Below are 13,386 nucleotides of genomic sequence, written 5' to 3' on the forward strand. Positions count from 1 at the left end.
GAGGGGAGGAGGCGATGGACGACTGGGAACCGAATCAAGCAGGCCGGGCCTGTGATCCCCACAATGGGAAAGTGGCTACGGGGGAGGGGGAGGGGGCGATGGAGCTGAGGACCGAATCGAGGACGAGCGCGGGAAGGATTGCGCGTGCGATGGGAAAGTTCAGCATGAGCGTGTGAAGGATTGCGCGCGCGGGCAGGCACCATGGCGAGCGATTTCGGCAGATGGCTAGCGAGCGCGGCGTGCTATCTATGCTGAGCGAAATTCCAGGGATAGCACGTTTGCTATCCATATAGCACACCCGTTGGAGCTCAATTTTTGTTGTAAAATTCCAAATATAGCATACAGAACAAGGATACCACATATGTTGGAGTTGCTAAGAATACAAGATTGTTGAAAGAATATAAAAAAAAACATCCACTGAAAAGGCTAATTGTTAAATGAATATCTTCCAAATAAAACCATATGTTTGTTTCTGCAGCGAGAGAAAAAGGGTTCCAACTAGTGCCATTATTATTCTTAACCTCCGCAATTATGTGACCAGCTCCAACACCCTGCTGTGAATAAAGATTATTAAGAATTACAAAGTCTGACTCCTCTCTACTACCGATTATTTGACTGCATAAAGTTCTCAAGCCTCTTGCCCCTTAGCAGTGATCTCAATTCCCTCAAGCCTCTTGCCCCTTAGCAATGATCTCAATGCCTAGGACAATGAGACCACTTCTCCTGAATGACGTGTCCACAAGGCTGATGGATACCTCGCCGTCGTCACCTTCACCATTGTGGAAGTCACCCAACTCCAGCTCCATCCACCCATCAGCCCTTTGGCTAGAGAACCTTGGATCACCAAGGAGTGCACCACACGCCCTGGAAATACCACCACGCCTCATCTGCCATGAATGCAGATGCTCGAGGTCGTGGCTATCCAGGAGAACGTCGCGCGTGCGTCCTCCGAGGCTGATAGTGACAGGCGTCTTCTGGCATGAACCAAAACAGCAGCACCCGTCGTCTACCCCCAGCACAATGTAAGCAGTATACGTTGTGTGCTTGGACAGCATGCTACTGTTGATCTTGCCATGTATTTCCAACGGACTGCCACGCCAGCACTTGCCCGCATCCGAGAATATCCTGTTCACAAATCAACAGAGCTTAAAATTCTCTTATCACAAAATATAAGCCATGCACGTATTTGAATATTTAAACTTTGTTATCTTTGACGAACAATTAATCTAATCATATGGAAGTTTATACTACAGAAATGATTACATTGATTTATATTGATAAATACTTTCTAATGTTCAAACCATTATTGCCATAAATTATATATTATAATAGAAATTAGCAATCAAAGTATAAAGTATGATTTTGAAGACGACACCAAGTCAAATCGTGCCTTATATTTTAGGACTAAGGGAGTAATCGAGAACTAGAGCAATATTAGGGTTTAAGGGATAAAAGCCATAATGAGTAAAGAAGTTAAAACATAGGTTGATTTGGTGTGATTGGATCCCTCAATCGATCGTGGCCCTTTATATTTATAGGTTGGGTGGTCTTATCTAGTGGGGAGTAAAAATTCCTATAAAATCCATGAGAAATACAATTCAAACTTAGAGCATCTCCAAGAGTAACCAAAATAGTCTCCCAATTCAGAAATTTTGGCAATATTGAAAAAAAACTCATCTCTAACAACTCCCAAAGCCACCTCCAATATCTTGGCACTTGGGAAAAAAGACCCCCACATGTGGATATATACGCGTGTGTATATCATCACACCAATCTAAAGGTGGAAGGAGGTGGGGAAGAAAAATAAGTAGGACAAGATTCCTAATGCAAATTAATGTACAATAGAGAAAGAAAGTATAAAAGTGGTTGATGTGATTTAGAAAATAGTTTGGGATTTCTGATGTAAAAATACTTTCTATTTTTTAGGAGTGATATTTTGGAAACTGTTGGAGGAAGCTCTTAGGACATGTTTGGAAATGCTCGCTCCCAACTTTACTAGCCAAACAGGGACAACTCCACAAACTCTTCTCCAGAAAAAAAGTGAAGTCGTGGGCCAACTCCAGGTGTTTTGTGCAGCACCTAAAGGGGTACTCCAGAAACTCCATATTTTTATAGAGCTGCTCCATGTTAGAGTTCGTGGAGTGGAACATCCCAAATCTAGACTCCAAAAACTTTCTATATATGGATTTTGATTGTCTTGGCAAGATGAATGCAATAGTGAAGTCCAGTTTGCATTTTCAGACAGTCCAAAACCCCATAAGCCAATTTTCCCAGAATTAGCCTTAGTTGGCCAACTTTGAGTGCGAACAAGTACTAAATAATAACTAAATCAACCACTCACAATTCACATCAAAACTTCAGAAATGGCAAGCAACCTTGAGAGAGAGCAAACCTAGAGCCAGTGATAGGGATCCAGCGATAGTTGATAGGGATCCAACCATAGCCAGCGATAGGGACCTCGCTCCAATCAATGCTTAGCTTCCTTGCAGACAGCATGTAGCACATGGCGCCGGTTTCCTTGTCTAGCCAGATGTTCTGAACACACACCACACCAAAGATTAGTCAGTCATCCTAGAATCACATACTGCATAAAACTTAGACGTGAACAAAAGTGGTTCTTGTAGTACTGTGAGGCCATCGACAAGGAGGACTGGGCCATCGGAGAGCCGCATGAACAATGCCTTCTTGGACGGTGCCAGTGGAGAGAGCTCCCTAAGGGCCAACAGTGGGAGGTTGGACGGCAGGAAGGAGTTCCAGTCAATGTCAGAGTCCGCTGCAGTGCGGAAGGCCGGTGAGACAACCGCAATGCGGCATGCGTCCTATGGCCCAGTAAGGGCAATCGACGCCGAGATGAGGTCCACTGGCCGGCGCACAATCTCACAGGCAATGGTAGTGGCGGTGGCGACTGATTCCGTCATCGTGTCCATCAATTCCACTACTTACTTGCTTTGTTTCCGTGTTCGATAAATTCGATTTGGGGGAATGGGCCGTATAGGGATTAAAAACGCAAAAGTAAAAAGTGAGTTAGAAATCATAGAGCGAATTTTATAGACGGAGGAGGATATGATTCATACGACATTTTACGAAACAACAAACAAGAATGAATGAATGCCAGTTCAATCCATGCGCACAACAACAGACCAAATCAATTTTACATCCAAAACATCAACGCCATACCATTTGTAGTACCGCAAAACAAAAGCCACCATACTATCTATAGTACTGCAAACAAGTCTACCAAGCAAGAACCAAAAGATATATGAGGAAGGGGTAGAGTGCTCCACCAACCCTTGGTTACCCTACCTGCAATGGAGGCGGCGCCTTGACAACCGACTTGTTCTAGGTTGCGGTGAGGTGACAAACCCTAGAGTGGCAGCGACAATGGGTAAAGTGAGCGAGAGGAGACAAGACAGTGCAGTGAGGAGAAGAATATGGTAACCCTAGCACCAAACCTTAGTTTTGTTCACGACACTATGTATATGGGCCCACTTAATTTGCGTTGAAGTGGGCTGCCCTTGTGGTGCTCTTTGGAAACAAACCCAACAGGTAAGGCTTCAGACCTCCACTAGGTAACCAAACAAGCCCACGCTACATTAGGAAAGCCTGTATAGGCCCTTAGCAAAGGTCAACCAAACATGCACTTAGAAGAACTCCGATGGGGCCACTACTCCATTTTAGGTGTGGCCCCTACTTTTCCAAGCCCATACTCTCAGGGGCACTTTTTCTTTCTGTTGGGAAGGTTTTTTCTTGAGTAAATTGCACTGTGGGTTCTTAAACTTTTGGTGAATTTCCATCTAGGTCCTCGAACTAAAAAATTACCATCTAGGTCCTAAATCTACTTGTCTCGTGCACCATTGGTCCAAAACATGCCATGCACGTGTGCCAAGAACCGACATGGCCATGCCACCATGGAGACTGGACGCGGGCTCGTTGCCCACTTTACGAACCCCCCCTCTCCCTTCTCAGTCTCACTCACAAGTCACAAGCTTGTCATCTCTCTCTCCTCTCTCTCTACTGAAGCATCGAGCCGTCGCCTGCCTCCCCCAAGGTCGTCGTGAGGTCCAAGCACCGTTGTGTCCCACCTCCGCCAACAGCTATGCATGCGCCGATGCCACTTGGTAGCTCATCTTCTGGCCTAGATCACCAAATGTGGTTAGGCGCCTGTAACCGGACCACCCCTCACACTGGCTCCATAGTCAGCTCTGATGTTATCTACCTCTTGGAGCACCAAACCAATTGAAGAATGGCATACCTAGCGCCCAGACATTCGCCCCCCTGGCGGCGTCCGGACGCAGGTCCCAGATAGCACCCCTGCCCCCCCCCCCCACAGCACCCTATTCCTCACCGTGTCCCTGTCTTCGTTCCCCACCGCGCCCCTATCTCCGTTCCCCACCGCGCCCCTGTTCTTGTTCCCCACCTCGCCCCGGTCCCCATTCCCCCACCGCGCCTCTGTCCCAAAGAACACGAAACACTTCAAGTGCAACATCGCAAACATATGGGAAAACTATGTTGTGCAACATCGAAATATAAATACTGCAACATCGCAAAATTATATGGTGCAACATCGAAAAACATGTACTGCAATATCGAAAAATATGTACTGCAACATCGAAAATTATGTAATGCAACATCTCAAACAGTAGTACTGCAACATTGCAAAATCAACCCTAAAACGTGGAAATGGAAACATTCGAAAATCATCTGTTGCAACAACCCAAAAATCACATTCCAACATTCGAAAATCATCTGTTGCAACAACACAAAAATCCCATTGCAACACGGAGAAACAGCAAGGACGTACAAACAGCAAGGGGATGAGTTCGAGGTGCAGGCTGCTCCAGCCCTGGCCCATCACCTTTGAGCTTGCTAGAGGGAGGAGGGAATAGGACCCCAGAGCTCGCCGGAACCCTAGTTACCGCCGCGTCCCTCAGATCCAAAGGAGGAGGAGGAGGCTCAGATCTAGAGGAGGAACTACCTACCTCGTTGAAGCAGCCGCCGCCGCTGTCGTCCTTGTCTCTGGTGAGGGAGCGGGAGCTGGGTCGCTGGGGAGCGCGGGGTCGCAATGGAGGTCGCTGAGGGGGGAGGGAGGGAGCGCGGGCGGGCGGGGTGGCAGCGAGCTGGCGCTGGCGCGGCGTCCGTCAAGCGCGTCACGGGCTGGAGCAAGCACGTCACGACAGTGAGTTGTTGGGAGAGCGTCGTGGGCGTGTGTGGTGTGCGGTGTCGGGATAAGTAGATAAGGACAGACGTCCATACGAGAGTATTATCGATTGAAGAGGGTTGGTGCCAGTAAAGAGGCAACGCCACCTGTGTTTCCAAATCGACCAAGCCACTAGAAATCTTGCGTAATGCATAATGCGTTTACAATTTTCCATGTAGAGAGAAATACACACCATTTGTACTATGCCAGTGACAGCGCCAGCTTATTACCAGCCTTTAACTTCGGCATTTTGTGATGTGAATCTTAACCATCTGGTCTTTGCTTGAGGAAGAAATACATAGAGGAATTTAGAGATGGCTTCTCCTGTTTGGCCTCAGTGTGTCGACCATGCATGGGCATCGGGGAACTCGAAGCCTGTAGGCTGTAGGTTCTATAGGCTGGCCAAGGGAGGAGGCCGGAGGGCTCTAGTAGGCAATCTGCCACGATGCTACTCTCCCTAGGATTTCGATGATAAGAGCATATATGTGTTTTATTCTCGTTTTCCCACAAACTCTGAAACACTTGCTTGATGAAACAAACGGTCTCACCTTGATGAAAAAACGGCCTCAGCTCCGGCAAATATCACTATCACGGTACCACCACAAGCTCTGAGATGTATTGCAATATGCACACATGTTCAGTTTTCTTTCTTTCTAACCGGTAGCAGCAAACATGATGCAACACAGCAACAGCAGCCACAACCACAAAGTAGGAAATGCAATGGCATGCTCAATCTCTGATACACGTCACTTATCTTTTTTTTTACAGCTCTAAATTTGAGTTATCTATATGTGTCGTAAAAAAACAAGGAAGAGCTACGATCTTTGCAACAAACAGATCAAAGATCAAGCTATAGTTAGTGTGCCACAGTATTGAATCCTTAAACCGCATAATATGTTTATGGTTAGATGAAGATGATACAATCAATACCATCTAGCCATATGGTGAACACTGAGTACTGATTACATGCTTTCTTCTGTCCATTTATTTATTCCCACAAGATGGCTCTTACACCTACAAATCGTTAGCCTAGTTTCTTGGGTCTAATCTCAATGCCCTGGACAATAAGACCCTCCTTCGAAGTACCTGATGTCTGCAGGAGGCTAAAGTGCACCTCGCCATCATCACCTTCCTTGTTGTAGAACACGCCCATCTCCAACTCCATCCAACCATCAGTCCTTTCCTGAGGGAGCACCGGGTTTCTACCATGCCCAAGCTGGTAGCTCTTGTTGTATTCTGGCGTCAAGGGCAGCTGACGGTTCACATGCCTAGCTTCATAGCTTTGGAGGCAGACTTTGCGAATTATTTTCTTTCCCGCAACCGTGTCAATTGATGCCTTCTGGGGTGGATAATCCAGCCCATAGGATCCAACGGGTATCTTGAACACAATGTAAGCTGCATAAGCTGTGTCTCGAGAAAGCATTTTGCTGTGTATCTTACCACGTATTTCGAACCAGCAAACAGACAGGAGTACAGCAACTTCGAACCTGTGCCAGATTAACAAAGGACTTAGTTTCAAAGAAAGAGCAATCGATATAAGATGATTGATAATCAAGTACAATTATATAACAAGGATGGTGCATATGCAAAACTTGGGATAAATCCTGAACCCTGGACACTAAGTTGCCGGGCCTATGCACCATCCATGCTGCTGCTGCTGCTAAGAAGTAAGAACAGACTGCTACCCAGTCAATACATAGCTATGAGGCCAACCTTTTCATAATCAGATTTTTCTATCTAGATCTGTAAAAGCCCCATGCCCTAGAACTTGATTTTTTTTTTCTAAATCCTCGAAAACAATTAGCACTTTACCTCACAACAAGTCTCTAATCCAAATTGCAAGCCAAAACCACCAACAGCAACAGGGTGAATTTTCAGTACAATGCAATGGCATTCGCCACATGACATATATATGCTCGAACAATTTGCGTGAGAATTGGAATCAAGATACAGAAGAAATTGGTTGTGCCATGCGAACCTGGAGTCGGGGAGATTGGTCCAGCGCCAGTAGCACGGCGTGTCGCCCCACGAGATGTGCAGGCCCCTCGCTAGCAGCATGTAGCACTTGGCGCCGCTCCCCCTGTCCAACCACATGCTCTGGACACAACAACAGGCCGGTTAGCCGATCAGATGATCAATTGAAGAACTAGATTACAAGAGAAGGAAACCCTACTGCTACATGTGGCCTGTCCAGGGCCGGGCCGTACCTTGAGGCCATAGGCGAGCAGAGGATTTTTGGGAACCGGCTGTATCCTGAGGCCATCGGCGAGTAAGAGGGGGAAACGGCGGTCGGAGAGGCGAAGGAACTGCTCCTTCTTGGACGGCGGCGCGGGGCCCGCAAGCTCCCCGGCAGCGATCGGCGGGAGGTCCCGTGGGACGAAGCGGGCCCACACGGCATCGGATCCAGCGGCGTCGCGGAAGGCGCGGGAGACCACGACGGCGCGGCAGGCGTCCCGCGGCGTGGTGAGGGCGAGCGCCGCCGAAAGGAGGTCCTCCGGCAGGCGCGCGATCTCGCAGGTGCCCGTCGCCGACCCCATCGACTGACTTCTCTGCTGGATTTGAGAAACGGATTCTGCGAGCGAGACGGGGATTGCTACGGATCGCTACAAAAAATCAGGGGGTGGGGAAGATTGAAATGAAACCAGCAAGAACCAGACGTGGGGCGGGTTTTGTACTTCACCGACTAGATGAAAAAGTTGGGCCGTCTCGCCCGCGCCGTCAGTTTAGGCCCAATATTGTCTCGGCACTCTCTGGAACACAGAAATTTTGTAGAAAAAATAGCGAAGTAATTTCACATAAATTAGCTTGATTTTATATGAAAAATATAAGATCCAGAAAAGAAAATTACTGCATTCCAAAGTGACCTAAAGGGCTCACCCTGTATATGATTGTGTTGGTTGTCTAGGTCTGGAGATATTGATCGTATCCCATCTTCTTAGCTGACATTTGGGTCAAGAATTGGACGATCATATTTTTACAAGTGTTTGGTTTGAGGGCAGCAAGGTTAGAGAATATTCTTCCAAGATTCGGGACGTTCTCACCCCTATGTACTTGTCTGCAGTTATTTTCACTTCTAATCCCTAAGTGTCTACCTACGGTAAGAAATAATTAAGCTCTAAGAAAGAACCATGAAGAACAAAATAGAAACATAATTAAGAACTGCCTATAACATAATGCTCAGCGTGTATAGTACTTAATATTCCTGAGCAAGGCTAGACCAAAATTTTCAATGTTCTCGGTTATTAGCAAGGATGGGGCTTCTTTGGCATCTCACTGACCGAGCAGCTACAAAAGAAGAGCCCCCATGTGTCATATCCATGCATACACACAAGTTGATTAGTCCGTTTCCAGTTTGTGTGCAAGTAGCTAATAAGCAATCATATATATGTGTTAGCTAGTAGTCCAGACATTGCTGGAGTCATGGTGGTCGATCAGCGGAAGGATGTAGGACAAGGGCTCGTGAGGGTTCAAGGGAGGCAGCCTTGCGCAGCACAAGTTGTGCTGGAGTTGTGGCCACTCATCTGCCATTTTATGAAGTTTCCATTCCCATGACCAACTTTATCCTTTATGAAACATATGTGTGTAGATTCTTTCATGACCAGTGACAAGGGGATGCCTCAAATTAGTTTGAGATTGTTAAGTTTAGTCCTACATCGGTAATTGATGGTGAGGGAGCACAACATTATAAGGTGGGGAGCAGCCCTCACCTATCAGGCTAGTCTTTTGGGTTGAGTTAGACCTAACGCCTACATATGCTGTGGGCTCCGTTGGACCTAGGCCCGAGGGGTGCCGGCTCGTGGGTATAGCGAGTTGGGCCAGATTCCGCTGCGCACTCTAACAAGTGGTATCGAAGCCCATAGTCAAAAAAAAACCTGAAAAATCTCACGGGTCACATGGTGACGGGGGAGCCCATTAACGTCTCGGAGGTCACACGGGTTGTGTGTGATATGAGCGTTGGACTCGGGACGTGGATAACGTCTTCCGGAGATTACACGGGGTTGTTGTAGGGTCGAGATGGCATACTAGAGAGGAGGTGAATAGTCCTTTTCTAAAATTAATCGTGTCGCCCAACCGAAACAAATGCGGAATTAAAACTATTGGTCTAGCCAAGACTACACACATCTATCTAAGTTCACAAGCACCTTAAAAAGATCATAATTAGTCAACAAAAGTGTCGGGCTAGTTAGAGCTCACCTAATCAATTCTAGAGCAAGGTCACACAAATCTATGCACTAGTACTTTACACAACCGAGGGAGCTCCTACATAACTAGTGAAGCAAAAGCACAAAGCCCCTAAGCTCACTAGCAATGCTCAATAACAAGGCTACACAAGCCAAATTAAAGAGCATAAATTACTTAGCTACATAAACTAAACAATGTGACTAACAAGGTTACTAAAATCAAATTAGCCGCTCAAGGGAATTACTTTTATGACACACAAGCAAGAAGGCAACTAGCAAGCTACTAAAGCTAAGCTAGCCACAAGAGTAACTACACAAGCACAATGTAAGTGAAAGTAACACAGGCTTGTGTTTCACGGAAAGCAAACCCCCGAGAAGATGAAGAAGACAATGTTGACACGGTGATTTTCTCCCGAGGTTCACTTGGTTGCCACCAAGCTACATCACCATTGTGTCGACCGCTCACTTGGTGGTTCGACGGCTAATTGGCATCACCCGCCAAGCCCGCATGTTGGGCACCGTAAGAATCTACCTCGAAAGTAAGGGTAGCTCAATAACACGCTTAACTAGAGTTGCTCTTCGCAATCCCATGGGTGCTCCGAAGCACCGTACAATCTTCTCGCATGCTTCAACGGAGTCACAAGCCACCAAGCCATCTAGTAGGTGGCAACCTCCAAGAGTAACAAGCACCACCGGCTTGCAACTCGATCACCTAGTGCCACACGATGCAATCGCACTAGAATCGCTCACTCACTCAATCGGATGAACACTATCAAGCAAGAGTGAGTTAGAGGGCTTCCAAACACACCTACACAAGCCACCAAGGCTCAAGGGTGCTTAGCTGCCAGCCCAAGGCTGGCCAAGTGCTCTATTTATAATCCCAAGGGCTAAAATAGTCGTTACCCCTTCACTGGGCGTTTTTCGACATGACCGGACGCGTCGGTCATAATGACCGGACGCACCTAGCTAGCATCCAATCACTCCCAATCGTCCACATGTTGCTCTGCGTTCAACCAGAGCCACCCAATCTTCAACGGTAACTTCACGTGCCAATAGTCAAAGACGACCAGACACGCCAAGCCCATGACCTGACGCACCCGAGCCATGTCAGATTGCCCCCTCCCCCCCCCCCCCCCCCCCCCCCCCTCCCCCCACGCAGCCAACTCCTAACCGGACACGGCGCTAGAACACCTGACGCTGCGCGGGTGCGCATCAGGTCATTTTCAGTAAGCTCGCCGAGCGGGACTTTCACGACCTAACGCGTTAGGTGCACGCGACCGGACGTGCCACCGCGTCAGATCCTAGCTGCGCTCGTGAAACTGCTCACGTCATCTATCGTCAGACACGACCGAACTCACCGCCTGTGCGTCATGTCACAAAGTGACCCAACGTCCGGTCACTCCACCAACAGAGCCCGAGCATGGGTAAATACCGAATGCGTCCGGTCACCCTGTGACCAGCGCTTTTAACTCCTTTTCTTCACTAATTTCTCTCCTTTGCAAATGTGCCAACACCAGCAAGTGTACATCACCATGTATATGTGTGTTAGCATTTTCACAATCATTTGTAAGGTGTTAGCTACTCAACTTGCTACGCCACTCGATTCTAGCAACGATGCAAAGTTAGGTCACTCAAGTGGCACTAGATGATCGATATGCAAACAAGTTTACCCCTCTTGATAGTACGACCATCTATCATAAACCCGGTCATCAACTTCTCTACACACCTATGACCGGTGAAATGAAATGCCCTAGGCTATACCTTTGCCTTGCGCATTCTATTCCAACTCCTCCGATGTTGATACAACACATGCACCAACATGATCGACAATGATATGATCCACTCCATATCATCACGTGGCCATATTGGTTCATCGATCTTGACTTCACTTGCTCTTCACCGTTGCTTCGGTCCATCGGCGCCAAGTCATCACTCAACTTGCCCTTCACACTTGCAACCGGTCCGTCGAGCCAAGTCATATCTTGATCGTCTCCACCTTGATCACATGACTCGATGCCATGTCTCATGTGCAATGAACTCCTTCATCATCACATGTGTGTGCTTTGCAACATCTTCGAGCCATTTTCACCGTCATGGCATATGTTGCTCACACACATGTACTTGTGGACTAATCACCTGTATATCTCACTCAAACACATATTAATCCACCTAAGGTTGTCACTCAATTATCAAAACCAAACAAAGACCTTTTAGTTGTGTGATGTGAAGAGTTGGGTCCAATGTGTGACGGGGGAGATTGTTAGGTTTAGTCCCACATCGGTAATTGATGGTGGGGGCACAACATTATAAGGCAGGGCAGCCATCACCTATCAGGCTAGTCTTTTGGGTTGAGTTAGGCCTAAGGCCGGGATATGTTGCGGGCTTTGTTGGACCTAGACCCGAGGGGCGTCGGTTCGTGGGTATAGCGAGCTGGGCCAGATTTCATTACGCACTCTAATAGATGTTCAGAAATGTCCTATACAAACAATGGTTGGTCAGTATTATAGCACTTGTTGCTAAAGAATTTTCATTACTGGCGTTGTCCTCCCCTGAATGGCATGTGTTCACATGTATCTAGAGTATTCTAATTTCATATCCCTTAATAGTTTAGTGCTCACGCTCACAAAGCCAAACAAGGTTTGAAAGCCATCCTAAGCACTATGTTACATGGGTCTGAATTCTAGCTCTTTCTAGTTGTGAAAATTTCAATCTAACTAAAAGTCATTTGCATGGATCTAAATGATTGAAATGGTTACAAATTACATGGGTCTGAATGGATGTGTTGCTCAGGCCCGGTCCTGTCAAATCGGTGACCTGGAGCGGAGCCATAAAGATGGGCCCTCTAATATAGCTATAATATATACCGTCTCTATCATTGTATCAACTCTTCTATGCATTTCTTCATTTCTCTTCTCTCACTGCCAAATGTTTGCTTTCAAGAAACATGAGGCCACTGAAATTTTAGAACAATTAGCAAGTAATTTACCAAAATTATGCCGTGCTAGATTCAACTTTAAAATCAACAGAGTTAGTACATTACCTAGTTGAGAAATTGAGATAACGATTATTCACTAAATAGTGTAAGGTCACACACTGCCCTAGCTACAGCGTGTGCACAAGCGTCTCAAATCTTGTGTTCCAAAGAATAGAAATTGAAGGAAAAAGCAAATTAAACATTGATTAAATATATGAAATTGAGATCAACAAAAGGATTAGGAGCGATTGGGCAAACATACGTACCTGAATGGGAAGTCTGAAACACCTCACGTATGGACTCGTCACTCGCGTCGTCCGGAATCATGTGGCTGCGGCCGGCTGTCAGCGAGGTGGCGACTCGCGACGAGGCCGCATGGAGCGGCGAGGTTGTGGCGACGGCGAGGGCGCAACGATGCGGCTTCACGGACACTGGATCTAGCGGACGGCTTCAGGCTTCCCTTCCCAGGCTTCCATTCTCACGCACGGAGTTGGGCCCCTTTGGTTCGAGGGCCTAGTGCAGGGGCACAGCTCAAACCCCCCAGGGCCGGGCCTGGTGTTGCTGGACGCTGATCGATCCGCCAACGAACGTGCCGGCGGTGGTCTGCGGGATCAAGTTGCTATTGCGCGATCGTCCGCTCTGATGCCAAGGTGGAGGTGTGGACGAGGTTTGCGACTGCGTAGTCATCGTAGATGGAGATGTTCGGGTGAGTGAGTGGAAGAACTCGTCGGATGGGTATAAAGCGCGCGGACGAGGAAATATAGGGGCGACGTATGAAGCTGGGGACGGAGGAAATCGGGCAACTCACCAAGCGAGGCGGTAGACATCACCAAGCTGAACTGTATGCCGGTCACCCATGCTTGGAGTCTTTTTATTTTAGTAGTAAATATGCCCGTGCGTTGCAACGGGATTTATATCTTGTATTATTTGTTATAATACGCTTTAGAATAAGACTACGTTTGTTGGTTGGATATATGCTATCTATAAATCGTATGAGTACGGCTCATGAGTTTGAGGCAAAGGTAGTTAGAATT

At 47.3% G+C, this 13,386-nt stretch overlaps 2 protein-coding genes across 7 annotated transcripts; both read right to left on the reverse strand.

Moving 5' to 3' along the window:
• Positions 1-665: 665 nt before the first annotated feature.
• LOC136466282 (putative F-box protein PP2-B12) lies at positions 666-2,918 on the reverse strand. Its single transcript, XM_066464673.1, has 4 exons — positions 2,882-2,918; positions 2,628-2,773; positions 2,393-2,535; positions 666-1,125 (listed from the first exon to the last, which is right to left on the reverse strand). Exons 1-4 carry the CDS (start codon positions 2,916-2,918, stop codon positions 666-668), a joined length of 786 nt encoding a protein of 261 aa, XP_066320770.1.
• A 3,041-nt stretch (positions 2,919-5,959) lies between these two features.
• On the reverse strand, positions 5,960-12,803 carry LOC136464799 (F-box protein PP2-B11-like). 6 transcript variants are annotated; one of them, XM_066463752.1, is made up of 5 exons: positions 12,619-12,803; positions 7,878-7,947; positions 7,405-7,790; positions 7,176-7,294; positions 5,960-6,684 (listed from the first exon to the last, which is right to left on the reverse strand). In XM_066463752.1, the coding sequence occupies exons 3-5, from the start codon at positions 7,732-7,734 to the stop codon at positions 6,222-6,224; spliced, it is 912 nt and encodes a 303-aa protein (XP_066319849.1). In that variant the 5' UTR covers positions 7,735-7,790; positions 7,878-7,947; positions 12,619-12,803; the 3' UTR covers positions 5,960-6,221. The 6 variants fall into 6 exon arrangements, with proteins under 6 accessions (XP_066319849.1, XP_066319850.1, XP_066319847.1 ...); XM_066463753.1 differs by having other exon boundaries at positions 7,405-7,769; positions 7,873-7,947; XM_066463750.1 differs by having other exon boundaries at positions 7,873-7,947.
• Between the last annotated feature and the right edge of the window lie 583 nt (positions 12,804-13,386).

Source organism: Miscanthus floridulus, chromosome 7, assembly GCF_019320115.1.
Source record: "Miscanthus floridulus cultivar M001 chromosome 7, ASM1932011v1, whole genome shotgun sequence".
Classification (NCBI taxonomy): Eukaryota; Viridiplantae; Streptophyta; class Magnoliopsida; order Poales; family Poaceae; genus Miscanthus; species Miscanthus floridulus.

Bases quoted from the DNA above. Each gene is read 5' to 3' on its own strand.
- LOC136466282 (XM_066464673.1), bottom strand. From the start codon at position 2,918: ATGACGGAATCAGTCGCCACCGCCACTACCATTGCCT. The intron at 2,774-2,881 runs GTGAGATTGTGC...TCCGCACTGCAG, and splicing joins CACCGCCACTACCATTGCCT to CGGACTCTGACATTGACTGG. The intron at 2,536-2,627 runs GTACTACAAGAA...GTGTGTGTTCAG, and splicing joins TCCTTGTCGATGGCCTCACA to AACATCTGGCTAGACAAGGA.
- LOC136464799 (XM_066463749.1), bottom strand. From the start codon at position 7,734: ATGGGGTCGGCGACGGGCACCTGCGAGATCGCGCGCCTGCCGGAGGAC. The intron at 7,295-7,404 runs GTACGGCCCGGC...TGTTGTGTCCAG, and splicing joins TGCTCGCCTATGGCCTCAAG to AGCATGTGGTTGGACAGGGG. The intron at 6,685-7,175 runs GTTCGCATGGCA...AATCTGGCACAG, and splicing joins ACCAATCTCCCCGACTCCAG to GTTCGAAGTTGCTGTACTCC.